At 44.1% G+C, this 27882-nt stretch overlaps 1 protein-coding gene and 1 pseudogene across 1 annotated transcript; one reads left to right on the top strand and one right to left on the bottom strand.

Annotated features, from left to right (window-relative positions):
- The first annotated feature begins 118 nt into the window (after positions 1 to 118).
- Positions 119 to 21186, top strand: TRIM27 (tripartite motif containing 27). The gene is made up of 8 exons (XM_054491765.2): positions 119 to 929; positions 2155 to 2250; positions 3901 to 4131; positions 12453 to 12475; positions 15085 to 15200; positions 15332 to 15364; positions 16903 to 16929; positions 19522 to 21186. Exons 1-8 carry the CDS (start codon positions 510 to 512, stop codon positions 20115 to 20117), a joined length of 1542 nt encoding a protein of 513 aa, XP_054347740.1. The 5' UTR covers positions 119 to 509; the 3' UTR covers positions 20118 to 21186.
- Positions 8417 to 8516, bottom strand: LOC129039719 (U6 spliceosomal RNA; annotated as a pseudogene).
- Positions 21187 to 27882: the final 6696 nt, after the last annotated feature.

Here is a 27882-nt window from a genome sequence, read left to right as displayed (position 1 = left end):
CGTGACCCGCCCAAAGGAGAGTGGCGGAGCCTCCTTGGCCTTTCCAAGAGGAAACAGCTCAGGCCCCGAGGCCACGAAATCTTGTCACTCGCTGGAAGCGCGGGCCAAGCCCCGCCCCCGCGAGCCGCCTCTTCCGCTCGCGCTGGGGTGGGGTTTACGCGGCCGCCGGGATCCGCTCGGACGCGGCCACGTTGTCTTGCGCGCTTTGCCCGCCTGGCCCTGGGACCCTGACCCTCGGCTACCCGTTCCTGCCCCACTAGCGTGGCCGCGAGCCTCGGTGAGCCGGCCGTATTCCCGCTCTCGCTTAGGGGGCACAGGCGCAGGGAGCGGCCCGGCCACTCCAAGCCTTCGGTGCGCGGGCGCGTCTGGGATACGGGCCCGGGAGGCGCCGCCCTCCGTCCGCCCGGTGCCTCTCAGGAACAGCGAACCGGAGAGAGCGCCGGAGAGTTGGGCTCCGTGCAGAGCTCGGCGCCGGGGCCCATGCCCGTGCGCCCCCGCAGGCCGGCGCCATGGCCTCCGGGAGCGTGGCCGAGTGCCTGCAGCAGGAGACCACCTGCCCCGTGTGCCTGCAGTACTTCGCAGAGCCCATGATGCTCGACTGCGGCCATAACATCTGTTGCGCGTGCCTCGCCCGCTGCTGGGGCACGGCAGAGACTAACGTGTCGTGCCCGCAGTGCCGGGAGACCTTCCCGCAGAGGCACATGCGGCCCAACCGGCACCTGGCCAACGTGACCCAACTGGTGAAGCAGCTGCGCACCGAGCGGCCGTCGGGGCCCGGCGGCGAGATGGGCGTGTGCGAGAAGCACCGCGAGCCCCTGAAGCTGTACTGCGAGGAGGACCAGATGCCCATCTGCGTGGTGTGCGACCGCTCCCGCGAGCACCGCGGGCACAGCGTGCTGCCGCTCGAGGAGGCGGTGGAGGGCTTCAAGGTGAGGGCGCGGATCCCGGGAGGGCGGGAGCGCGAGTCGGACAAAGGGAGGAGAGAGCCAAAGGGGCTTCCCTTTTTCCGCCTAGAAAATGGCTGAGCCGGACGTGTGGTTCACAGCCGTCATTTCCTCTCTGTCCGCTCCAGAGCCTCAGCACTCAGATTTGGAGGAAAACCTGTAGCTGGCGAGGAAGCCAGGAGTGTCCCCACCCCCACTCTCTTTTCTCTGTTTACCCCCATGTTTCCTGTCTCACGGACACATTGTACACGGAGACATCCTTTTGACAGTATAAAGAAGTGCATAAAACCGCGTACACATCGACAAGCTGCAGACACTCTTACTCCCATCAGCTCTCAGACCAAAACGCAGTTGGACGTTAACTGACTTGTGCCCATTCCTTAGTCTATAAGCATTTCCCCAGCACTTTCCTGCAATCCGTCCTGGTCTAGAAACTCACAGAACAGCTTTTCGCTGCTGGAGTAAGTCACTTAACCACTCTGAGACTCAGGAGATAACACAGTTATGAGGAATATTGTGGAATCATGTGACTCACAGAGCCCTTTGTGAACTGGCACAGCTAAACAGAAACGTGGAAACAAAGTATTACATATAAAACAGTTGTAAGGTGACCTTCAAGGAGTCCATGATACTGTGTATTTTCTGTATGTTGAGGGCTTCAGGAATGCGTACACAATTATGTCCGTGTTTAAATATGAGTACATTCATGTGCAATCGCTTAACATTTATGCACCTTTCAGCTATATTATTTCACTCACTCTGGTGAGAACTCTTGAGTAGGTTGGGAAGATGGTGTTTGCCCATTTCACACATGAGGGAAATAAGTCACTTTCACAGTGTGCCTATGTGGAAGAGCTACAATACAACATAACTCTAAGCCTCCTACTCCAGTCACAGTTCCGCTAAGTCATGCAATATCCTACCACGGACAGGTAGATGACTCATTGTTTAAGATAGACACAAATAGTCCTGACGAGGTAGCTGAGTGGTTGAAGCCACAGGCTGCTAAGATAGACACAGATTGCCAAAGAAGTGGCTTGTTTGCCCCTGCGCCCTGAGTCTTTCTTTTGTGGGTGGCAGTGTGGCCTAAGGACAAGCGCCAACTAGAGACTTGGCATCAGGTGTGTGGACTCCATGTATGATAAGAAGTACCATGCTGATGCTAAGGTCTACCTAATTTTGAACTGCCCATCTGTTTTGCTTTTCTCAGGAGCAAATCCAGAACCAGCTCGACCATTTAAAAAGAGTGAAAGATTTAAAGAAGAGACGTCGGGCCCAGGGGGAACAGGCACGAGCTGAGCTCTTGGTAAGGGTTGTTGGAATTCACAGTTGGTTCTGCTGGTGCTCCCCTCTTCTGTAGAGCTGATGTTACTTCCCTTAAACTTGTCCAGCATGTCACCCAGAACTTGTAGGTAGAGGTGGATCAACCGCACATGGCAGTGGGAACTCACCCGGAGAACTAAGATTCCCTTACTTTTGGGGAAAGCATGGAGAAGCCAAGTTTGGAACCCTTGGAAATCAGACCTGTCAGTTTACTTTAACCTGCTAACTGCGTAGACCAAGGTTGATCCTTGGCAAAGCTGAGATAGGTAAAATTATTGGATACAGTTAGCTTGCGTTGGTACCATTCTGCAGACAGTTGCTAATAGTGGATTTGTGTAATCCCCACTGTTGCTTCTCTTTGGCTTATTCTCCTTTCTTAACAATGCTTTAATTCTGAATTTTTTATTCTGCCCTCTTCCTCCAGTCTCTCAAGGCCTCAACAAGTGGCTGATGTGTTAATTTATATTAGGGGTATATGGGAATTTTTTTTCTTATTTATAGACAGGGTCTCACTGTCACCCAGGCTGGAGTGCAATGGCAAGGTTTCGGTTCACTGCAACCTCTGCCTCCCAGTTCAAGCGATTCTCCCACCTCAGCCTCCCAGGTAGCTGAGGCTGCAGGCATACGCCAACAGACTCAGCTAATTTTTGTATTTTTAGTAGAGGTGGTGTTTCTCCATTTTGGTTAGGCTGGTCTTGAACTCCCGACCTCAGGTGATCCGCCCACCTCAGCCTCCCAAAGTGCTGGGATTACAGACGTGAGCCACCGCGCCCAGCCTGGCTCCTTGTTTAGAACAAAAGTTTATAATAGAGTCCTGTTGGTGGTGGGGGTTGGGTGAAGAACCAAGGACAGTAAATTATGGCAAACAAATCAGCGCCAAGAGGGAATCGTGGGGAGAGCACCTCTCCCCCTCCTACCCAAAGCTAGAGACAGCAGTTGGTGAACACCCGTGAAGGACAGACAGTGGGTATGGATTACAAATGAAGAGCCCAGGGAAATTGGGCAAGGAAACTGTTACTGGTTGTTCCATCCTCCATAGGGCACATATCTGACCCTGTCACTTTCCTGTGTGACAATCTTCCATGCTTCCCAGTTGGGATAGAGTCCTTACCCCCAGCCTCCCAGGCCAGGCATGACAAGGCCTTACCTTTTCTGGTCCCTTCTCTCAACACTCGTGTGCTCCAACCAGATAGCACCATTTGCTTTCTCTCCCCACTCTTTTGCCTGTGCCATTTCTTCTGCCTGGAAAGGCTTCCCGCTCATTGCCTATGTGGTGAACTCTTATTCATCACATGAACATTGTGTGAAATTGCTTCTGTGAAGATGGTACCAGTTTCTTTCATTGCAGGCTGTCACCCTATCTTTAATTATCCATCCATGACTACGTATATCACATGAACCTGACTCACTTCTCTGAGTTACTTGAGAACAGGGACTATGTCTTAATAATCACTGGGGTAATTCAGTTCCTGGGCATTATATATCCAGTCAGTAAAGTCTGGAAATAATGAGTTAGCACTGTGCTTGTTTTAATCCATAATGGGGTCTTGGGGTACGTGGTCACAGGAGAACTATGAAGGCCCTAGAAATGAGCCATTTTTCTCTTTACTGCCTTTCCCTGTCATCTGCATAGAGCCTAACGCAGATGGAGAGGGAGAAGATTGTTTGGGAGTTTGAGCAGCTGTATCACTCCTTAAAGGAGCATGAGTATCGCCTCCTGGCCCGCCTTGAGGAGCTAGACTTGGCCATCTACAATAGCATCAATGGTGCCATCACCCAGTTCTCTTGCAACATCTCCCACCTCAGCAGCCTGATCGCTCAGCTAGAAGAGAAGCAGCAGCAGCCCACCAGGGAGCTCCTGCAGGTAAGGCTTGCAGAGCCCTGCCAGAGCAGCACCCACTGAAAATATCCTCCCTTCTCCTTTGCCAAGTAGTATCCAGGACCCCCGTCTTCTTTTTAACTCTGCAGGAATAGCAAGAGCTTGCCAAACTCTATATTGTGCACCTTGGAAGGAAACTGTGTAAACTAGAAGTTCTGGTTCACACAACTTGAATTAGTCAATTGCGTTGTCTCATAGAAATGGCAAGAAGAAGACCTGGTGCTTGTGCCTACCCAGCACTGACAAGTGGTCTGATTACAGGCAAGGCTCTCAACCTTTTTGGGCCTCAGTGACCTCATTTGTTCAATAATGAGGGGCTTAGACCACATGTCATTCAAAGACTCTCCTCACTCCAGTATCCTGTAGTTTTAATGTATTACTGTAGCCACAAAACAATGAGCACTTGAGCAGGAGTGGTTAGGTTACCTGAGCAGTCCTGTGATTTAACCTTGGTAAAGCAGGTGATAAAGCTGCAGCAGACCTACCCCAGCAAGACTACAGGAAATGAACTAATGCCTGTCTGTCGTTTGCTCATTCAGTGCATATTAATTATTTGCTTTGTGTCAGGCACTATTCTAGGCACTGGGATTAAGTGCCAAATAAGCTTTCCTGAATTATATTTTAGTGTGGTGATCAGACAGTTCTTATAGGTATTTGATAAAAGCCATTAAAAATGGATGATGGCGGGCGAGGTGTGGTGGCTCACACCTGTAATCCCAGCACTTAGAGCCCGAGGCGGGTGGATCACAAGGTCTAGGAGTTCAAGACCAGCCTGGCCAAGTTGGGGAAACCTCGTCTCTACTGAAAATACAAAAATTAGCCAGGCATGGCGGTGTGCCTGTAGTCCTAGCTACGCGGGAGGCTGAGGCAAGGAATTGCCCGAAACCAGGAGGAGGAGGTTGCAGTGAGCCAAGATCGTGCCACTGCACTCCAACCTGGGCAACAGAGCGAGACTCTGTCTCAAAAAATTAAATAAATAATAAAAAATAAAAATAAAAATGGATGATGGCATAGGGCAAGGGTCAGCAAATTATGGTCCATCCGCTGTTTTTGTATGTCCTGGGCAATAAGTATGGTTTTTACATTTTAATTTAAATTTAATATTATTTATTTATTTTGAGATTGAGTCTTGCTCTGTTGCCCAGGCTGGAGTGCAGTGGTGCGATCTCGGCTCACTGCAAACTCCGCCTCCTGGGTTCAAGCGATTCTCCTGCCTCAGTCTCCTGAGTAGCTGAGATTACAGGCACACGCCACCATGCCCGGCTAATTTTTGTATTTTTAGTAGAGACGGGGTTTCACCATATTGGTCAGGCTGGTCTCGAACTCCTGACCTCGTGATCTGCCCTCCTCGGCCTCCCAAAGTGTTGGGATTACAGGTGTGAGCCACGGCGCCTGGCCAGTTTCCATTTTTAAATGGTAAAAATCAGAAAAATGTATTTCTTTTTTTCTTCTTTTTTTTTTTATTTTTGAGACTAAGCAAGGAGGGAGTGGGCAACATAGTAATGCAGTTGAGGTCAAATAATATCAAAGGTGATACCCATTTGATTCAATAACATGACCATCATTGGTGACCTTAGGTAGAACTATCACAATGGAATAATTGGGGCAGGAGCCACATTAGGGGGAGTTGAGTAGTGACTAGGTCAGGTGAATGGAGACTACAGAAGTAGATGACTATTTCAAGTACAACTGTTAAGGGGATGTAATAAAATACTTAGAGACGAGACAGGATTATGGAGTTTTATCTGGAGGGGTTGATTAAAGAAACTAGAAGTTAGACATATTTTCAAGATAAGTATGGAAAGGAGTCTATGTTGTAAGGTTTCTAGGTGGGGAGAACACTGAAGCCACAAGAAACCATATACTGGCCAGGCATGGTGGCTCATGCCTGTAATCCCAGCACTTTGGGAGGCCGAGGTGGGCAGATCACCTGAGGTCGGGAGATCGAGAGCAGCCTGACCAACGTGGAGAAACCCCATCTCTACTAAAAATACAAAATTAGCCGGGTGTGATGGCGCATGCTTGTAATCCCAGCTACTCGGGAGGCTGAGGCAGGAGAATCGCTTGAACCAGGGAGACGATGGTTGCAGTGAGCCGAGATTGCGCCATTGCACTCCAGCCTGGGCGATGAGCGAAACCCTGTCTCCAAAAAAAAAAAAAAGAAAAAGGAAGAAAGAAACCATGTACTGATCAGCAATGTGTGGTTCCTGAGAAGGCAGGTGGAAATGAGAACTAAAGTACATATGCCAGGAATTAGTGTCAGAGAGTCTTCTGTTTTGTTGTATGGGAAGAAATGATTGTTTCAGAGTATGGGAAAGACAGTTGGTTTGCGAGAACTAGTAGGAGTATTTGGTCAGTGAACATCTATTTATAGCGTAACCATTCTGCCCTGTTGTGTAACTTTCTTTTTTTTATTTTTTGAGACATACTCTTGCTCTGTTGCCCAGGCTGGAGTGCAGTGGTGCAATCTTGGCTCACTGCAACATCCCCCTCCCAAGTTCAAGCAATTCTCCTGCCTCAGTCTCCCAAGTAGCTGGGATTACAGGCATGTGCCACCACGCCCAGCTAATTTTTGTATTTTTTATAGAGGCGGAGTTTCACCATGTTGGCCAGGCTGGTCCTGAACTCCTGACCTCAGGTGATCCTTCTGCCTCGGCCTCCCAAAGTGCTGGGATTACAGGTGCGAGCCACCGTGCCCAGCCACTGTCGTGTAACTTTCTTATCACCTTTGCTTTCTCAAATATTGACTGCTCTGGCGTGGGCACTGAGTAAGCAGATGGTCAGTCTCATCCAGGATTGGGGTTTTGCAAGATGGACTTGAGGGTTTTTTTTCCTTAGTTTTTATTATTGTTGTTTGAGACAGGGTCTCACTCTGAAACCCAGGCCGGAGTGCGGTGACATGATCATGGCTCACCGCAGCCTTGACCTCCCAGGCTCAGATGATCCTCTTACCTCAGCCTCCCAAGTAGCTGGGACTACAGGCGTAAACCACCATGCTTGGCTAATTTTTGTAATTTTTGTAGAGATGGAGTTTTACCATGTTGCCTTGGCTGGTCTTGAACTCCTGGGCTCCAGCAGTCCATCTGCCTCAGCCTCCCAAAATGCTAGGATTACAGGTGTGAGCCACCACATCCAGCCTTCTTCATTTTTTTAATTGTAAAATATACGTAACCTAAATTTCACCATTTTAAAGTGTAAAACTATGGCACAAAGTAGCATTTAGTAAATCCACAGTGTTGTACAATTATCAACCACTGTCTGGATCTAAAACACTTTTACCACCCAAAAGGAAACCTCACACTATTAAGCAATCACTCCTCATTTCCTTCTAGCCCTGACTCCTGGCTCTATGGATTAGTCTATTCTAGATATTAGATATAATTGAAATCATACAGTACGTAGCCTTTTTCTTCACTTAGCATACTTTTTTTTTTTTTTGAGGCAGAGTTTCACTCTTGTTGCCCAGGCTGGAGCGTAACGGCATGATCTCCGCTCACCGCAACCTCCGCCTCCCAGGTTCAAGCGATTCTCCTGCCTCAGCCTTCCGAGTAGTTGGTATTACAGACATGCGCCATCACCCCTGGCTAATTTTGTATTTTTAGTAGAGACGGGGTTTTGCCATGTTGGTCAGGCTAGTCTCAAACTCCTGACTTCAGGTGATCCACCCGCGTCAGCCTCCCAAAGTATTGGGATTACAAGTGTGAGCCACCACGCCCGGCCTATCACTTAACATACTTTTTTAAAGATTCATTCATATTGTAATATGTTTCAGTACTGGCCAGGCGCAGTGGCTCACGCCTGTAATCCCAGCACTTCAGGAGGCCGAGGTGGGCAGATCATGAGGTCAGGAGTTCGAGACCAGCCTGGCCAATATGGTGAAACCCCGTCCCTACTAAAAATACAAAAATTAGCCAGGCGTGGTGGCGCATGCCTGTAATCCCAGCTACTCAGGAGGCTGAGGCAGGACAATCACTTGAACCTGGGAGGCAGAGGTTGTAGTGAGCCGAGATCGCGCCATTGTACTCCAGCCTACGCAATAGAGTGATAGCGCCATTTTACACCAGCCTACGCAATAGAGTGAGACTCCGTCTCAAAAAATATATATATATGAAAAAATATATATATGTGTTTCAGTATTTCTTTTTATGGCTGAATAATATTCCATTGTATGGATATATAATATGTTTTGTTTATTCATCAGTCAATGGGCATTTTGGTTGTTTGCACCTTTTGGCTATTGTGAATAGTGCTGCTGTGAACATTGAACATTAAAAGGAGGAAATGGTTCACAAATTTGTGTGTTATCCTTGTGCAGGAGCCATGCTAATCTGTGCATGGTTCCCATTTGAGGATATCTGCTGCTGAAGCAAGCACCATAATTAAGGCTTTAAAACCTTTTTTTTTATTTTTTTATTTTTTTGAGACAAAGTCTAACTCTGTTACCCAGGCTAGAGTGCAGTGGCACAATCTCAGCTCACTGCAGCTTCCACCTCCTGAGTGAGTCTCCTGCCTCAGCCTCCCGAGTAGCTGGGATTACAGGCACACACCACCACACCTAGCTAATTTTTGAATTTTTGGTAGAGATGGGGTTTCACCATGTTGGCCAGGCTGGTCTTGAACTCCTGACCTCAGGTGATCCGCCTACCTTAGCCTCCCAAAGTGCTGGTATAATAGACGTGAGCTACTGCGCCTGGTCTAAAGCTTTTTCTTTCTTTTTTTTTTTTTAAGAATTTTTTTTAAACAGATGGAGCATGAAACTGAAGGTGGATGATGAGGAAAGTAGAGAAAGAAAGAAGTCATGGACTCAGTAAGGGAGGAGGGGCTCCATGAATATCAAAAAGTGTTTATGTTGGAAGTCACTGGAAAAGCAGGATAAATATTACTTAATGGGGCAATACTGGAGGCATTCCCATTGAAGTCAGAAACAGGCCGGATGCCCAGTATCATTTATCTCTATTTAACACTGCATTAAAGGTTGTAACCAGTTCAGTTAAATAAAATAATTATAGGTATACAAATTGGGAAAGAAGTTAACATACAGAAATCAGCAGCCTTCATATGCCAGATAGCAGCCACTAGAAGACATATTAGAAGAGAACATGCTGTTTCCATTTGCAAAAAAAAAAAAAAACAAGTGATAAAATATCTGGAAATAAGTTTATAAGAAATATACAAAAACCTATGTGGAGAAAATTATAAAACATTCAAACATCCCTGAAAGACACAAAATAAACTTGAACAAATAAAGAGATATCACTTATTCTTTGATAAGACAGGGAAAGCAAGTTGTCCTTCACATTCATAAATGCAGTTTGTTTCTTTTTTTTTTCTGTTACTCGGATATATTATGTAGTGAAGTCTCGGATTTCAGTGTAACCATCACCCAGGTAGTGTACGTTGTACCCATTAAGTAATCTGTTATCCCTCATCCCCCCTCCCACCCTTGCAATTTCAATAAAAATACCCACAAGCTCTTTTTCTGGATCTAAACAAATTGACCGTCAACTTCAGATAGAAAAATAAGCACATGATAATATGCACATATAAAATAAGCACATATTATTATGTGCTTATTTTTATGGGATAGGCCGGGTGCAGTGACTCACACCTGTAATCCCAGTACTTTGGGAGGCCGAGGCAGGTGGATCACCTTAGGTCAGGAGTTTGAGACCAGCCTGACCAACATGGCAAAACCCCATTGCTATTAAAAATACAAAAATTAGCCAGGTGTGGTGGCACATGCCTGTAATCTCAGCTACCTGGGAGGCTGAGGCAGGAGAATCTCTTGAACCCGGAGGTGGAAGTTGCAGTGAGCTGAGATCGCACCATTGCACTCCAGCCCGGGAGGCAGATCAAGACTCTGTCTCAAAAAAAAAAAAAAAAAAAAAAGCTGGGATAGATCACTAGAGCCCAAGAGGTTGAGCCTGCAGTGAGCTATGATTGCACCACTGCACTCCAGCCTGGGCAACAGAGCAAGACTCTGTCTTAAAAAAAAAAAAAAAAAACTAGGTAGGCTACACTGTGAAAGAAGAGCTCTGAGGGAGAACTGGCCCTACTAGATATTACACCATATTTTAAAGCCTATATAATTAAAGCAGTTGGTATTAGTACAAGAAAAAAGCGCACATACATTGTAACCAGTCAAAAGATGGTATTAAAATTGAATATTTGCCACAAATGTCGCAAACACAAGTGATAGTTCTAACATAAAAAGACCTTTTAAGTATTGCGAGAGAAGACACCAAAATTCTAGAGAAAAATGGGTTAAAGGCACAAACAGACAAGCTGCAAAAGACATAAATTGCTTTGTGAACATGTGAAAAAATGCTCAGCTGTACTTATAATAAGAGAAATGCAAACTAAAACCACACTAAAATACAATTTCTTACTCGTTACAATAGCAAAAATTTTCAACTTAATACACTGTTAATGAAGTGTGGGAGAGACACTCATATGCCAGTGGGCTGGTGGGAATGCAAAATCATGACCCTTTTGGAGGAGAGTTTCTCAATATTTAACAAAACTGTATGTGTGTGTGTGTATGTATACACACAGTTAGAATTAACAAATAATTTTTTTAGGAAGGGTAGAGGGAGGAGAGATGAGAGATTGATTAATGGGTACAAATATACAGTTTGATAGAAGAAATAAAACCTAGTGTTTGATAGGTCAGTAGGGTGACTGTAGTTTACAAATCTATTATATATTATATCTATGTATATACACACGCACATACATACATATATATATTTTTTTTTTTTTTTTGAGACGGAGTTTCACTCTTGTTGTCCAGGCTGGAGTACAATGGCATGATCTCGGCTTACCGCAACCTCTGCCTCCCGGGTTCAAGCGATTCTCCTGCCTCAGCCTCCCGAGTAGCTGGGATTACAGGCATATGCCACCACGCCCGGCTAATTTTGTATTTTTAGTAGAGACGGGGTTTCTCCATGTTGGCCAGTCTGGTCCCAAACTCCCGACCTCGGGTGATCCGCCCGCCTGGACCTCCCAAAGTGCTGGGATTACAGGCGTGAGCCACTGCGCCTGGCTTATTTTATATTCCAAAGTGACTAGAGGAGAATAATTGCAATGCTTGTTGCATAAAGAAAAGGCAAATACTTACAATGTGATGGATATCCCAATACACTGATTTCTTTACAAATTATGAATGTGTTAAATTATCACATGTACCCCCAAAATATGTATGTCTGTTACGTATCAATAAAAAATTTTAAAAATCTAAGAATTTACTTTGAAGATATAACTAAGTATTAAAATATATTTGAAAATACATATGCACAAGATAACTTGCTGCAACATTTTTATAATTGCAAAATACGGGAAATAGTCTGACTTCGAAACGTACAAGATTGTTTTAGTTAATTGTGCACATATATACTATGGAATACTATCCAAGTTAAAAAAAAGGAAAAGAATGATACCTATGAACTGATATGGAGTGGTTTTCAGTGTATATTGCTTTGTGGAAAATAAAAATGTAAAATAGAGAGTATGCTACTTTTTTTTTTTTCCTGAGACAGAGTTTCACTCTTGTTGCCCAGGCGTGAGCCACCGCGCCTGACAAGAGTATGCTACTTTTTGTGTATGAAAGAAGGGAGAGGCCACCGCTGGCTCACACTTGTAATCCCAGCACTTTGAGAGGCCGAGGTGGGTAGATCACCTGAGGTCAGGAGTTCAAGACCATCCTGGCCAACATGGCGAAACGCTGTCTGTGCTAAAAACACAACAATTAGCCGGGCGTGGTGGCAGACACCTGTAGTCCCAGCTACTCAGGAGGCTGAGGCAGGAGAATTGCTCGAACCCAGGTGGCAGAGGTTGCAGTGAGCCAGGATCGTGCCATTGCACTGCAGCCTGGGCTACATAGAGCGAGACTCCGTCTCAAAAAAAAAAAAAAAAAAGAGTATACTAGAGTTCTTTGTACTAACAGCTTTTCTGTGTATTTGAAATTATTTCATAATAAAAAGAAAGCAAGCTGGACAGGTAGGCAAGCTTGACGTCCAATCATAGGATGCTTGAGTTAGTAAATTTGAAATCCTGAGGTCCTTGACCAGTGAATGGTGGGTACTGAAGGAGGGTATGGGAAATGCTGGTATAGCAAATAGTATGCATCCCATTTTCCTTTGCCTGCCTTTTAGCTCCTCAGCACTGAGTTATGTTCCAGTGATCCTTTTCTCCCTAATTTCTCCCATGAGAGCCAGTCTGTAGTTGGTTTTTCAACAAACATCTGTGAAAGAAAACTGAAGTTATAAATGACTTCTCATGGTTATTTTTTTTCCTTTCTCTTGCAGGACATTGGGGACACATTGAGCAGGTATAGTTTTCTATTTCCCTAGTGTTAAATCAAATATGAGAAGACTGTCTCCTTCACATTTGTAAATCCTGAAAGGAGCCCTGAGCCTGAGGATGGACATCTTATCAAATTGACACATATCCCTGAAGAGAGTCACTAGTATACAAAGAATTAGATGAACCACAGCTCTACTCAGTAAAATTCAGGAAGTAGGGGGTTCACGTGGGAGGCTGCTGGTGGATTAGGGGTATGAGGACACTTCCATGGAGAGGGTGTGGCCTTACAGGGACCTGGGCTGAATATAAGGGTAGTTTATGTCTTGCTTCCTATACATTTCAGAATCCTTTCCGCCTTCATTATCTCATTTTTTTTTTCTATAATGGGGGAAGTAAAGCCTAAGAAAGGTGTGACTGGCCTGGATTTACATAATTACTGATGAGCCACCTGGATTCTGGCTCTTATTAACTCTTGCTATTTCTCTATGTTCCATCAAAAAAAAAAAAAAAAAGTGAGGAAGAACTCCCTGGCAGCTGGAACACAATCAAAGAGGGAGAGCTTGGAGGGGGGCAGTAAGCCAGGGCAAAGTTGTTTTGCAGGATGGATGACGAGGCAAGTGGGATGGGCCTTGGGAAGCTCATGTTTGGTGCAAGAATGCCTTTAGGGGTGGAAACTGACTTTGAGGAAGCTGTACTGTGAAGGTGATTAAGACCCTGAATGGTGAAAACCTTCTAAAGCAAAATGCAGCTTGACTATGTGGGAGCATTTAAGGAGATTAGGGAGGTCCTTATAGATGGGGCAGTTTGGCTGGGAGGCCTATGTTGGTAGAATCATGTTGATGGAATTGAGGTTCCTGAGGGACCCTAGGATGGAGATAAGGTGGAGTTCATACCAGTCCCAGCCAGATGACCCAAGCAAATAATACTGTTACCTGATACTTTGTGATGCCAGTCTAGCTCTGACCTAACATACAGAGTTAGCTGCCTCAGACCCTAGCAGTTTGTGACATTAAGGATTGAATTTGGCTATATAAGATAGGAAACCCAAAATTTTATTGGCTTAAGGCTTAAACATAATAAAAGAAATGTGCAGGTGCGTGCGGTGGCTCACACCTGTAATCCCAGCATTTTGGGAGGCCAAGGTAGGTGGATCACCTGAGGTCAGGAGTTCGAGACCAGCCTGACCAACATGGTGAAACCCCGTTTCTACTAAAAATACAAAAATTAGCTGGGTGTGGTGGTGCATGCCTGTAATCCCAGCTACTTGGGAGGTTGAGGCAGGAGAATTGCTCAAACTCTTGTGGCGGAGGTTGCAGTGAGCTGAGATCATGCTACTGCACTCCAGCCTGGGTGACAGAGCCTGACTCCATCTCAAAAAAAAAAAAAAGTAAGAAATGTGCAGATAGGTAGTCTGTGGCTAGTATGGTAACTCCAGTGATCCTCAGAGACTCAGGTGTCTTCCCATTCACTGTTCTACCATCCCTGAGGTATGGTCCTCATATAGTCCACGATAGCTGGTAGAATGCCAACCAAGAAGAAGGATATAAGTCACATCACATTACCTTTTTTTCTTCTTTTTTTTTTTTTTTCCATTTTTCTTTTTTGTAGAGGCAGGGTCTCACCATGTTGCCCAGGCTGGTCTTGAACTCCTAGCCTCAAAGCAATTCTCCCACCTTGGCCTCCAAAAGTGTTGGGATTGCAGGCATGAGCCACTGTTCCCGGTCATGTTACTTTTTTAAGTAGACTTCTCAAAACACCATGAGATACATCTTACCTCTCATAGGCCAGAACTTAGTCACAAGGTCACATCTAGCTATGAGGGACTGGGCAGCTGTGAGCCAGCCATAAAAGGCAGAAGATGGCAGAAGGGGTATTGGATAGGCAACTGGCAGTCTTTGCTATAGACACCCTTGCAGGGCTAGGGAATTGGGTATTGTCCCCCACAGTGCCTTTCTATCTGAACATGTCATTCTTTCCATATTTGGGAACCTGAGAATTCGGATTAATTGCTCACCATAAATATCAAGGACTGTAATGGAATCTAGTGCTTTCTGGCAAAGTCAGCCTCATATGTAATTCAGTAAACCTTTTTGAGTACTTAGTATTTGAAAAGCTGTGAGCTAGGTGCTTTGGGGTGTATGAGAATGAGTACAGTATCTATCCTATTTGGTCTAGAGGATCATAGCTCAGGAAGAGAAGGTGGGAAAAGCTGTAGTGGCTGATTTTAAAGACTGTCCATGTACGCTAGACAGTGTAGCTTAGCCCCTGTCCTAGTTCCTGGAAGGTCATGGACTTGGGAAAAAGAATTTACTTGGGCCGGACGCGGTGGCTCACGCCTGTAATCCCAGCACTTTGGGAGGCCGAGGCGGGAGGATCACCTGAGGTCAGGAGTTCGAGACCAGCCTGACCAATATGGAGAAACCCCATCGCTACTAAAAACACAAAATTAGTTGGGTATGGTGGCGCATGCCTGTAATCCCAGCTACTCAGGAGGCTGAGGCAGGAGAATTGCTTGAACCTGGGAGGCGGAGGTTGTGGTGGGCCGAGATGGCACCATTGCACTCCAGCCTGGGCAACAAGAGCGAAACTCCATCTCAAAAAAAAAAAAAATTTACTCATGTTTTTTAAATTTAGGGCTGAAAGAATCAGGATTCCTGAACCTTGGATCACACCTCCAGATTTGCAAGAGAAAATCCACATTTTTGCCCAAAAATGTCTATTCTTGACGGAGAGTCTAAAGCAGTTCACAGGTAATGTGAGGAGAGGTGTCATGAGGGGAAATGGATTTATACTGAGTATCTGCATATTGCCTGATGAAAGGATAATTTTCCAGCCAGATAGTGGGATGCAAACTGAATATTTTCTTGTTTTCTTTTCTTAGAAAAAATGCAGTCAGATATGGAGAAAATCCAAGGTAAATTTATCTACCTACTGGGCTTTTGATGTAAAGTTGCTTGGAAAAAAGAACATCTGCACTGAAAGTGGGAAACATGGGATAAGGGTGATACCCATTGGCCAGCCTTCCCTGATATTTTACATCTTCCCTTTGGTCTTAATTAATTTTCTCAATTAACAGCCTCTTGTTCTAATTTGAAGTCTGTTAACTGTATTTAGTCAATTCGCAATCTGCATTGATGGAGGAGAAAAATAAGCAATCCAAAAATTAATCAATCCAGAATTAATTTGATTGTTTACTTCGGAAAGAATGAACAAAAACTACCTTGGATACATTTCACTTGAGAGTGTTTATCATTGTAATTTACTGAGTTCCTACTGCTTGTGGGCACAGGTGCCAGCTCGGGCTGGAGGAATCGAGCAGCGCTGACAGGCAGCACCGCCAGGGACATGGTTAGGAGCAGGCAGTCAGGAGTCAGGCTGCCTGGGTTCTGGGCCTGCCTCTACCACTTAGTAAGGATTCAATAAGCAATTTCCTCATCTGTAACAACAGTAATAGTTCTTACCTCCTAAGGTATAAGAATTAAGGTTAGTTACCATTTCTAACACTTCTAGAATAGAACCTGACACATAGTAAGTCCTATATTCATGTTTATTAAATCGTTCTAGGCATTTGGAGAAGCTTTTCCAAATTAAAATTTTTCTGCTCACGAGCCACATTCAGTAAAGAGTTGGCCATATATTATTCCACCCAGGAATACTAAAATTCCTGGGCAGTCTGGTGGATTCTGAAATCCTTATATGTAGGTAATCCCTTCTCTTAATTATTAGAAATTAGAAACCCCCACAATCTTTGATAATTTTCTATTTTGTATATGCTGGGTTCTTATTTGCATCGCATCTATTCAGATATATACTTTTTGGGGCATCTAGCAACATAGATCTAGCAGATACATGTCCTCTACAAGCAAGACAAATGGGGAGAAACTCCACTCAATACAGTGGATAATACCAGAAGTGGTTAGTTCAGGCATGACTTTCCTTGATCTGGCTCTTTTCTTGCCACTTAAAAGGCTTAGTGGGATAATGTGTGAAAAATTCTGTTTCAACTATAAAGTGCCTTATAAATGAATGGTTATGTTTACCCCAGAGTGTCAGTGAATGTCACTTGAGCCATTCAGCTCTTGTACACAGATGACTTATGCAACTCAAAAGTTATGTGTGATGTGGGGTTGGAACCGCGTTTCCCTCTGCAGAATCAGCTGACTCAATGGAAGGTGGAATTCTTGATCTTGGCTCAGTTTGATCCCATATTCTACCAGTCTCAGGCATGTGGTTATCCCTGTACTTAAGATTCCCAGTCCATCTCCCCCTAAAGCTTTTGGTTGAACGATAGAGCCATACATCATATGAAAAAATCAGTGCATGACTGACAACAGAGGTTCTGGGGTTTCTAGTGGAGACCACTGCTTTATGATGACTAACCAAAGCCCCCTCAGTTACGTATTTCCTGGAAACCCTCATGACTTCCATAACTTTTCTCTTTTATTCTTTCAGAATTAAGAGAGGCTCAGTTATACTCAGGTAGGTGATGAGAGACAAAACCATATTAGGGTAAGGAGTAAAAATCCTTGTGAACCTAACTACCGTTATGAATGATTTGGAAATTGCTTAGATTTGGATTCTTTAGGTTACATGTATAAAGATGATACACAACAAGCACAAAAATCCTCAGTTGTTTCTATGTGTTAACAGTATCTTTGCCTCCTGAAATGCCTCAGAGCTGAAGCCATAGGGTAAAATCAATCTCAGGTGTTAAAGAAGGATTATAGGGTGGAAACCGCAGTTCCCAAAAGTAGAACAGAGCTGGTACACTAGTACACTGCTCTGCCTGCCCAGCTTCAGGGTCAAACCATGGTTTGTGACAAGCAGGACTGATTGAGCTCCACTATTACTCTTGAGTGCTAGAGGAAGTCTAGGAGTCTTGTGTCATCCCATCACTGTGCCTCAGAGCAAAGTTTGAAACTCCCCTTCCCCCTCACAACCACTTTCACCCTACTGTAGAGCCTGGGTAAATTTAACATTGCAGAAGTACTCAAATCTAAGGTGTATTCGTCCCACAGTCACAGTCACCTTCTGTTATGAAGTGTCCTCTAAATGAAGAGAAGGACTCTACATACAGTGGATCTGCAGTCCTTGGTGTGCAGTGGCTCTGATCCATATTTAATTTCAACAAGTATTAAATGAGTACTTTGCTTGTATCCTACACTGCCTAACATTGTGAAGGGTATTTTAGAGGAGCAGAAGAGCATAAGTCATCCTACTCTTATGGGTTTACATTGTCTGGTTGGAGGTATACCCATGACACAAGAAGAAGGTAGGCAGCTGTTGTAGACAGATTGTTGAACCAGGAACCAAGGGTTCTGGGGTTCTTGGTTACCTCTACCAGTTGCCTGTCTTTTGTGGGAGTAAAAATTTGTGGGCTTAAATTTCTGAGAGGTAATGTTTGGGACTCTTCCTCCTGAACAAAATGTGAGGAGCAAATGAGAGAATACGTATCAGTATTTTTATTTGTTTATTTATTATTTTAATTTTTTAAATTTTTTATTATTCATTTTAGAGGCAGGTTCTCTGTTGCCCAGACTGGTGTGCAGTGGCATGGTGATAGCTTGCTGCAGCCTCATACTCCTGGGCTCAAGTGATCCTCCTGCCTCAGCCAGCCTCCTGAGTAGCTGGAATTACAGGCATGCACCACCATGCTTGCCTAATTTTTTTGCTTTTATTTTTTGTAGAGACAGGGTCTCAAACTCCTGTATGCAAGCAATCCTCTTGCCTCAGGTTCCCAAAGTGCTGAGATTACAGGCATGAGCCACATACCCAGCCCATTATCAGTGTTTTTGAAGCAGGAAAACACTTGATGATAGCAAGATGCTGTAATACTAAATGCCAGAGGAGATGACATGGGTCATACAGAGTTTTAGATTTCAGAACAGGAAGAGTGTAATGGCCTGGGCAGATAAAGAAAAACTTGGAGGATGTGTGTCTTGGACTGGACATTAGAAGAAGATGAATAGAGCTTTGATGTGCAGAGTGAAGATCTTACAGAATGGATAAAAGAGTGATTTGGGCTGGGCGTAGTGGCTCACACCTGTAGTCCTAACACTTTGGAAGGCTGAAATGGGAAGTCTGCTTGAGCCAGGGAGATGAAGTCTGCAGTGAGCCATGATTATGCCACTGTACTACAGTCTGGGTGACAGAGTGAGACCTCATCTCAAAAAATAAAAAAAAAGTAAAAAATAATTTTAAAAGAGTGATTTAAAAAGTAAGCATACTGATACAGGTTCCCAGTCCCTTACCCACAGTTCTAAAATCCCAAATCTCTGAAAGCCAAAACCTTTTTCATTATTTTGTGGGAAATTAATTATAGCATCAAAACCTGAATTTATGTGGTACTGTTTAGAGTCTTTATCCTTCATTATGTAAACATTCATAGATCTCACAGCAGATCTATTAATACTTCATTATAGAATGCTGCACCAGACCCTGCGTGTCTAAAACCTGTAATATTCTGAATTCTGTGAAACTTGGGGCCCCTGGAGTTTTCAGAATAAGGGATGATGAGCGTGTAAGAAAACCTCAATTCAGCGTATCTGCCAGGCACAGTGGCTCATGCCTGAAATCCCATTGCTTTGGGAAGTTGAGGTGGGAGGATTGCTTGAGGCCAAGAGTTCGAGACCATCCTGGGCAACATAGTAAGACCTCATCTCTACAAAAAATTTTTAAAAATTAGCCAGGGTGGTAGTGCACACCTATGGTCCCAGCTAGTTGGGAGTCTTAGGCGGGAGAATCACCTGAGCCCAGGAGTTTGGGGTTACAATGAACTATGACCATACCACTGTGCTCCAGCCGAGGCAACAGAGCAAGACCCTATCTCTTAAAATCAGTTCATAATGGATATTGTGGCTTCAGATGTGAAAGAAAAGATACGGGGCTAAAATTCTGTATTTTCAGTGTATTCTGGTAACCAGCTAATCCAAGCAGTAATTTTTGAAATGTGAAGTTTAGAATATATTCTAAATAAAATACGTGCAACCTCCAGTGGGAACCTCTTATTCTTGGGGAGGTAGTAGAAAGGCGCTGGGTGTTCTAAAATAGGCTCTCTTTGTGTCTCTGCAGTGGACGTGACTCTGGACCCAGACACGGCCTACCCCAGCCTGATCCTCTCTGATAATCTGCGGCAAGTGCGGTACAGTTACCTCCAACAGGACCTGCCTGACAACCCCGAGAGGTTCAATCTGTTTCCCTGTGTCTTGGGCTCTCCGTGCTTCATCGCTGGGAGACATTATTGGGAGGTAGAGGTGGGAGATAAAGCCAAGTGGACCATAGGTGTCTGTGAAGACTCAGTGTGCAGAAAAGGTGGAGTAACCTCAGCCCCCCAGAATGGATTCTGGGCAGTGTCTTTGTGGTATGGGAAAGAATATTGGGCTCTTACCTCCCCAATGACTGCCCTCCCCCTGCGGACCCCGCTCCAGCGGGTGGGGATTTTCTTGGACTATGATGCTGGTGAGGTCTCCTTCTACAACGTGACAGAGAGGTGTCACACCTTCACTTTCTCTCATGCTACCTTTTGTGGGCCTGTCCGGCCCTACTTCAGTCTGAGTTACTCGGGAGGGAAAAGCGCAGCTCCTCTGATCATCTGTCCCATGAGTGGGATAGATGGGTTTTCTGGCCATGTTGGGAATCATGGTCATTCCATGGAGACCTCCCCTTGAGGAGGTGAATTCAGGCCAAAAGGGCTGTTGGCTGTAATCCTATGCCAGGCACAAGGCATCTTGTTGCCTTGCCACGTCCTGTCACAGCTGGGTATCCTTACCATGTTCCACGCCCTTGCAGTGGGAGACAGGATGTCCATGTTCTCTACCATCCTTTTCCTTCCCGTGCAGATTGTGAAATGTAATGAGATGTATCAAGATATCCTAGAAATAAAAACCAGATGTTCACCTCCAGTGTTTCACACTTTCTGGTTTTACACATTGCTGGAGGGATAAAGAGTATGGATAATCTTTGGATTTGGAGAGCCATTCAAGATACTTCCAGCTTCTTGGCTCAGCCTGGCTTCCTCTGGTTCAGCCCCACATAATGATTATGGCTATTTGCTGTCATTTTTGGGCTAGGGCTCCTTTCTAACAACCTAGACTGGAACAAGGCCCTGTCAGCATGGCTCCCTTTATCCCAGTTTTTCCGACTGGGAACAGTACCTCTGCCCCTGATTCCCAATGTGCCATAGTTTTATTAACTCCATTAAAGAAGCCTGTATGTGTTTTGGTTAGTTACAGTTATTTTACAATAATGGTGGGTAATGGCCCCACCTCTGTTATGAGATAATGTTCTAATCAATGTCTCTGCCTTTGTATCTTTTCTGAGGGCTTTGTCTGCTCTCTTCATTCTAATGAAAGGTGTATTCTAGTGCTGGGTGCGTATCATCCAGGATAATATTCTGCCCAATTCCATCCTCTGTTACTAGATCCCTTACCAGTCACATTTGTGGACAGGTGGCCAGTCGTATACCATCCCTGGAAGGATTCTGGGACAATATTCCAGGGATTCATTGGCTTCTTGGCTCCTTTTCTCCATTTCCTTTGGGGGAAGAGGGAATTGACCATTCTTAAGTGCATACTATCAAGGGGCAGCTCCATCCCCATGGCCATTGGATCATGAGACACTCTGAAGTCAGAAGGCTGGGGCAGATCACTTCGAGCAAGCCCCCGTGATGGTTCTCAGTCCTGCTTCTCTTTGGGTACATGCCCCTCTGTTTAAAAATAAAGTGAATATGGATATTTACATTGTTGTTGCTTTCTGGGTGTTGGTAGGATTGGGTTCAGATGTTGGAATGCGTGTGGGGAGGAAATGGTTAATGGTGTTGCTTTCCCATATGGGTCCAAAAATCCCACTCTGGCCAATAGTTTACTTCAACTGGAAAATAAAACCACTTTCTCAGTGCCATGTCACTACTTTCTAGTGGTGCTAAGAAAGTAGTGTTGGACATTCACAGCCTACAGTTCTTTTTTTTTTTTTTTGAGGTGGAGTCTTGCTCTGTCGCCCAGGCTAGAGTGCAGTGGCATGATCTCGGCTCACTGCAACCTCTGCCTCCCAGGTTCAAGCGATTCTCCTGCCTCAGCCTCCCGAGTAGCTGGGACTACAGGCGCCTACCACCGCGCCCGGCTAATTTTTTATTTTTAGTAGAGACGGGGTTTCACCATCTTGGCCAGGCTGGTCTTGAACTCCTGACCCTTGTGATCCACCCGCCTCGGCCTCCTAAAGTGCTGGGATTACAGGCGTGAGCCACTGTGCCCAGCCTGCCTACAGTTCTTACATTGGTTAATCCTGTAATTTTACTAGGAAAGTATTTTCTCAAGTCCTTTTTGTAGTATTGTGCCAGGCATTGGGGTTCCATGGCTGAGGTTTATGAGTTGGTGATACCATGTCCTAATTCTTCATTTATTCATCAGGTTTTAAGGGAAATAATAGAACCAGGGCTATAGAAAGTAGCTTCCATGAGGCTAGAGTAGCTTTTGCTGAATATTCTGAGATCTAAATGTATACGGTAATATATATACAGGTACATAAATACTACTAACAAACATAGAGCAGTGCTTGGCACATCATATGAAGAGTTTTATGCACAGTAACTTCTTTAATGCTCATGATAACTTTATCAAGTATGTACTATTGTCTTACTTTACAGATAAAGAAACTGCAGCAGAGAGGGTAAATGACTTATCCAAGGTACACAGCTAGGAAGCAGCAGAGCCAGGATTCAAACTGAGATGGAACACATGACCACATCAGGTCCTGCCCCACAACATGTGTTATTGGTTATCTTCTAATTCTTGTGGGTGGTGTGTTTATAGGTATTTATTTATATTTTTAGTTTTAAAAGCCTGCCATTTTGAATGGGATTAAATGAACTTGTGATTCTAAGTTTACTCATCTGCAAAAAGGTAAGCAACTTTTGAGTTCACCGAGTCAGGAATTGAGTCACTAAAGGCAGATATGGGGCCCACTCCGATTCCTTTGACTCCCCTCTCTTTCCTCAGAACATCTGCAATTGTTAATTATACATTAGGGTTTCAATAACTTCTCCTTCCTTGATTCTTTTGCTGTTCCAGGAAGTGTGTGTTTGTGCATGCACGTATGTGCACATGCCTGTGTGTCTTCAGGTGCTCTTGTTTTTTCTGATAAAGGCCAACATGCAAAGAAGACCATCTTCCCCAAGAGCAGACAAGGCCTAGAAGAGATAGGTTCAAAGAATAAAGGGAAACTGAACATGGCCCCTACCCTCCACCATGTACAATTAAGTGAGAAGATGAGAGAATGCATGTAACAGCCTAACACTTAAAGGCACTATGAAATTAAGAGCAAATAACCATCAGATGGTAAATGAGAGCCATTTGTTAATGCCTTTAGTTACCTGAGATGCAGACCAAAGAGTATAGATGGAAATCACGTATCTCCTCCCAGCAAAATAAAAAACAAAACTCAAAAGGTTCTTAGCATACCAATGGTGATTGAGTTGCTTCTTCACAAATGAAAGACATTCTTTTATTCAAATAGACAATTCAGCCAGTGTTGGGTGCCCCAGCTGAACTTGCTCCTGAAGAGAATACAAGAGAACATGGCTTCTATCCTTTGAAAAGTTAATTAGGAGAGGGGGAAAATAACGTGAAAAAATGTAGAGTACAACTAAAGACGATTTGGGGAGAAGTGAAACTTGTGCTCCAGGAGACCTCATTGCAGACCACAGTAATGTAAGAGGAAGCCTAAATGCCTGGGCTGTGTTTCTTAGTGCCCTTTTTCTTGAGACTAACAGACTTGCCCACTAGCTCAGTCCTGCAATAAATTTTGACTTAATGATATAAGCACATTACTAAATCCTGCACTTTGTTGAACCGAGAAATTCCTCCTATGTGAAGTCTCTGAGAATAATAATAAATCCCAACCAAACCAGCGTTAGAGAAAGGGTCTCACTTTGTCACCAAGGCTGGAATGCAGTAGCAAGATTATCACTCACTGCAGGCTCGAACTCCTGGGCTCAAGGGATTCTCCCTCCTCAACCTCCCAAAGTGTTGGGATTACAGGCATGGGCGACCATGCCAGGCCAAACTACTTCCATTTGACAGTATTGCCCCATTGCATTTCCTTTTCCCTGTTGGAGAAAGGATACATTTCTTAGATCTGGCTTATCTGTTGAATTAATTTTGCATTTGAAGTTTGAAATGTAAGCAGGACATTTGAAGGTAACCTTTAGAGATACACACATCTCTACCAGATTATTTGTTCAGAGGATGTGAAGAACTTGGATTTGTATGGGATGTGATTGCCAAACCCATTTTAGGGTTCTGATGCACAAAAAGAATGTAAAAGAAAAAAGTGAGAAATACTAATTTAGAAAGGTTTGAACCTACATATTTCTTTAAAAACTGGGAAGAAATATGCCAAAATATTAGCATAGATGCTTTTGATGAGACTTGGTGATTTTTTTTTTTCTGTATTGAATGAACTCTTCACTATGGAAACCTTTAACCATATACAAAAATGAAGAAAATACACAGCGAACCCTCCTATATCATCTCCCAACTTCAACTACCAATTTATGGTCAGTCTCATTTGAATACAGCGTCATCTCAATTTCCACCCCAATCCCTGTTACTCTCACGTAATCCTGGGCATACCAGAAAATCGAGTTATATGAACCTCACACAAAACAGTCAAGGGACTCATTTCAAGGTTGGAAATTAAATCCTGTTTTTTTGTTTTATTTCATTTTCATAGACCACCATTGTTAGCTTCTTTCCTTTTTAGCCCCCCTGCTTCCCTCTTTAAATAATTTGTCAGACCTTTTAAAATTCCTCTTACAGATGTTTTCATAAAAATGTAGAATGGCCTGTGGGGAGTCTTATTGTGCAATAAATATTATTAGTAAATAGTTAAAATATTGACATATTTAATTACATTTTACCTTATTCCAAAAAGGACTTAAAGCCATTTAAAACATAAAATCATGTCTGGGCTCGGTGGCTCACACCAGCACTTTGGAAGGCTGAGGTGGGCGGATCACCTGAGGTCAGGAGTTCAAGACCAGCCTGGCCAACACGGTGAAACCCCATCTTTACTAAAAATACAAAAATTAGCCAGGTGTGGTGGTGCATTTCTGTAATCCTAGCTACTCAGGAGGCTGAGACGGGAGAATTGCTGGAACCCAGGAGGCGGAGGTTGCAGTGAGCCAAGATCACACCACTGCGCTCCAGCCTGGGTGACAGAGCAAGACTCCATCTCAAAAAAAAAAACCATAAAATCAAGATATCAGGAGTTTAACATGCCATAAAGGAAGAAAGAAAAAATATGGCACAGCCAGGCGCAGTGGCTCACGCCTGTAATCCCAGCACTTTGGGAGGCCCAGGCACGCAGATTACGAGGTCAGGAGTTCAAGACCAGCCTGGCCAACATAGTGGAAAACCCCATTTCTACTAAAAATACAAAAATTAGCCGGGCATGGTGGACACACCTGTAGTCCCAGCTACTTGGGAGGCTGAGGCAGGAAAATTGCTTGAACCCGGGAGGCAGAGGTTGAAGCAAGCTAAGATCACGCCACTGCACACCAACCTGGGTGACAGTGCGAGACTCCATCTCATAAAAAAAAAGAAAAAGAAAAAAAAGATGGCACAAAAAATGACCAGGATTAGAAGTGAATCTATAGTATGAAAACTACGAGGACACTAAATGTGGGCCACAGTAGGGTTTTAAAAATTGACATGGGAACATTGTTAATTCTATAGCTTCTGGTTGCCGTAAGATAGAAGTAACTAAATGTTTAAGGGACATAATGGGATTCTTGTTAATAAGAGATAGGAATTTCTGCTTGGGTTCTTGGTAAATAGAAACTGTATCCCAAGAGTTTACTTTTCATAAAATAAGTCTTACAAATCAATAAGGAAAGATGGACACCTCATAAAAATTGGGTAAGCAATTTATTGAGGAAGGATTATAAAAATCCTTTAAACATGAATATTGGACCTCACTAATAATCAAATCTGAAAAAAAAGGGGGGGCTATATCATTTGTTACCTATTAAAATGTGCCAGGCGCGGTGGATCACGTCTGTAATCCCAGCACTTTGGGAGGCCGAGGCGGGCGCATCATTTGAGGTCAGGAGTTTGAGACCAGCCTGACCAACATGGTGAAACCCTGTTTCTACTAAAAATACAAAAAAAATTAGCTGGGCGTGATGGCTCATGCGTGTAGTTCCAGCTACTCGGGAGGCTGAGACGAGAATCACTTGAACCTGGGAGATAGGTTGCTGTGAGCTGAGATCATGCCACTGCACTCCAGCCTGGGCAACAGAGCAAAACTCCGTCAAAACAAACAAACAAAAAAACTGGATAAACATTGATGTAGGCCGGGCGCGGTGGCTCAGGCCTGTAATCCCAGCACTTTGGGAGGCCGAGGCGGGCGGATCAAGAGGTCAGGAGTTCGAGACCAGCCTGACCAACATAGTGAAACCCCGTCTCTACTAAAAATACAAAAATTAGCCGGGCATGTTGACGGGCGCCTACAGTCCCAGCTACTCGGGAGGCTGAGGCAAGAGAATGGTGTGAACCTGGGAGGTGGAAGTTGCAGTGAGCCAAGTCACGCCACTGCACTCCACCTTGGGTGACAGAGGGAGACTCCGTATCAAAAAAAAAAAAAAAAAAAAGATGTAATGGTTTCACTTTTAGAAATTTAAAGAAATAATTATGGATGTTTGAAAATATTTATGTAAGGATAGTTTTTACAGCATTACTGATTAAAATAAAAAATTAGAAATAATCCAGCGTTCAAGAATACCACTTTGATGTGGAATATGTGCAGGAATTAAGATTTATACAAAATACAGTACTTAGCAAGTATATATGCTCATAATGTATTCATTTAGAAAGCAAGTTAGCAAATTATTTACTACACATGACCATTTTTGGAAAAAATGTATGCCATATGAAAGACTAAATATATAAAAATGTTAATAGTTACCTCTGACTAGTGAGATTATGGATTATTTTAATTTTTGACATGTTTGTATGTTCTACAATTTGTGTGTACTTTGCAATTAGAAAAAAATGATTATAGTTAGGGTAAGATTACAGTTGCCATGTTGGGAATCACTTCCTGGACAATTTCCTTCCAATCGAAAGAAAATATACAAATCTCATGTATTGGAGGGAGACTGGGGAACCAGTGTTCACTGTATTTCTCACTACTAATTTTCTCTATATCAAAAATAGGATATGAAACCAAGGAAGTCTATGGAAATTAAGATAGAGCCTACTGAAACTCAGTTATTTCTCCATGCAAAAAAGAGACCTAACTTTGCCTTACAAAAAGGAAATTTTTTTTATATTAACAAATACAAAAAGTAAGCTATTAGGACAAAATCTAATTAAAATATCCAACTTTATATTTCCCCTATCTGAACCTCACAGCCCCAAATACAGGAGTTAAGACGGTTGAGTTAAAATATATTTATTGAACCTCTACTGTGTTTGCCAGGCACTGTTACCTGGACGGCATTGGTCTACACATGTTATTTTAGCAGTGTCCCCGGACTCTAGGGGCTCTTGTTCTAGTGGGAGGGATGATTTCTGTTAAGTTTCAGGGCTCCATTAAAATTTGTGACCTTGGGGCTTCCCGGCCTGGAGCTCAGATTGCTTGGCGAAGGCTGAGAAACAGTTAGAAAAGTGGGTCAGGCGATGTAGTGCACTCCCCTTAAAAACTGCCGCTGTGTTCCCCGACCTGGCAGTGGACACTTGCAGCCCATTAATCGGGAACATCCGAGAGCGACAAGGAAGGCCGCGGGCGAGCGCGTCGCTCCCGGAGTTTCCCCGGACCTGGGATCGCCGATCCCTCGGCGCAGACACCAGCCTTGCCCATGTGGTCCCTGTGCAGACCTTCCCAGCCGTTCTCGGCTGCCACTTTTTCAGAGCCCAAGACAAACTTCGACAAGTGGCAAGGCAGTGACAAATGGAACCAAAATAGAGGGGCTAAAAGGAGACCTTCCCATAGAACCGGGGTCTTTTGTTAGGGTTTTGTTTTGTTCCTCACCATCTTCCAAACAATGAAGTCCTGGGGGAGGCTAACCACGATCAAGATTTCAGTAAACATCAGAAACTGGATAGCCGACCCAGCGACCGAAGCAAAAGATCTTTCCTTCCTGAAATCTGGGCAGGCTGGGAGCAAAAAAAAAAGAAAAAAAACTGCACGCGTTTTTCGAGATGGCGATAACAGTTATAAGGCCCGTAAGAGACTTGATCCAGTTTTATGCAGAAACATTTTCTAGTCCTGCGAAGTCTTTTCCTTTTTCAATCCACAAGTGGCTTTCTTCCCTTCTGTTACCAAGCAACCCTGACGTCATCGCGTTTCTGCGTTTCTGCGTGCGTGCACGACACAGAATCATTGCTTTTTGATCTCTATTTTAGTGCCAAAATGAGGGGTGTTACGCAGCGT

Source organism: Pongo pygmaeus, chromosome 5, assembly GCF_028885625.2.
Source record: "Pongo pygmaeus isolate AG05252 chromosome 5, NHGRI_mPonPyg2-v2.0_pri, whole genome shotgun sequence".
Taxonomy (NCBI): Eukaryota; Metazoa; Chordata; class Mammalia; order Primates; family Hominidae; genus Pongo; species Pongo pygmaeus.
Note: the sequence above shows the minus strand (reverse complement) of the source record. Positions and strands in the feature narration are given on the sequence as shown.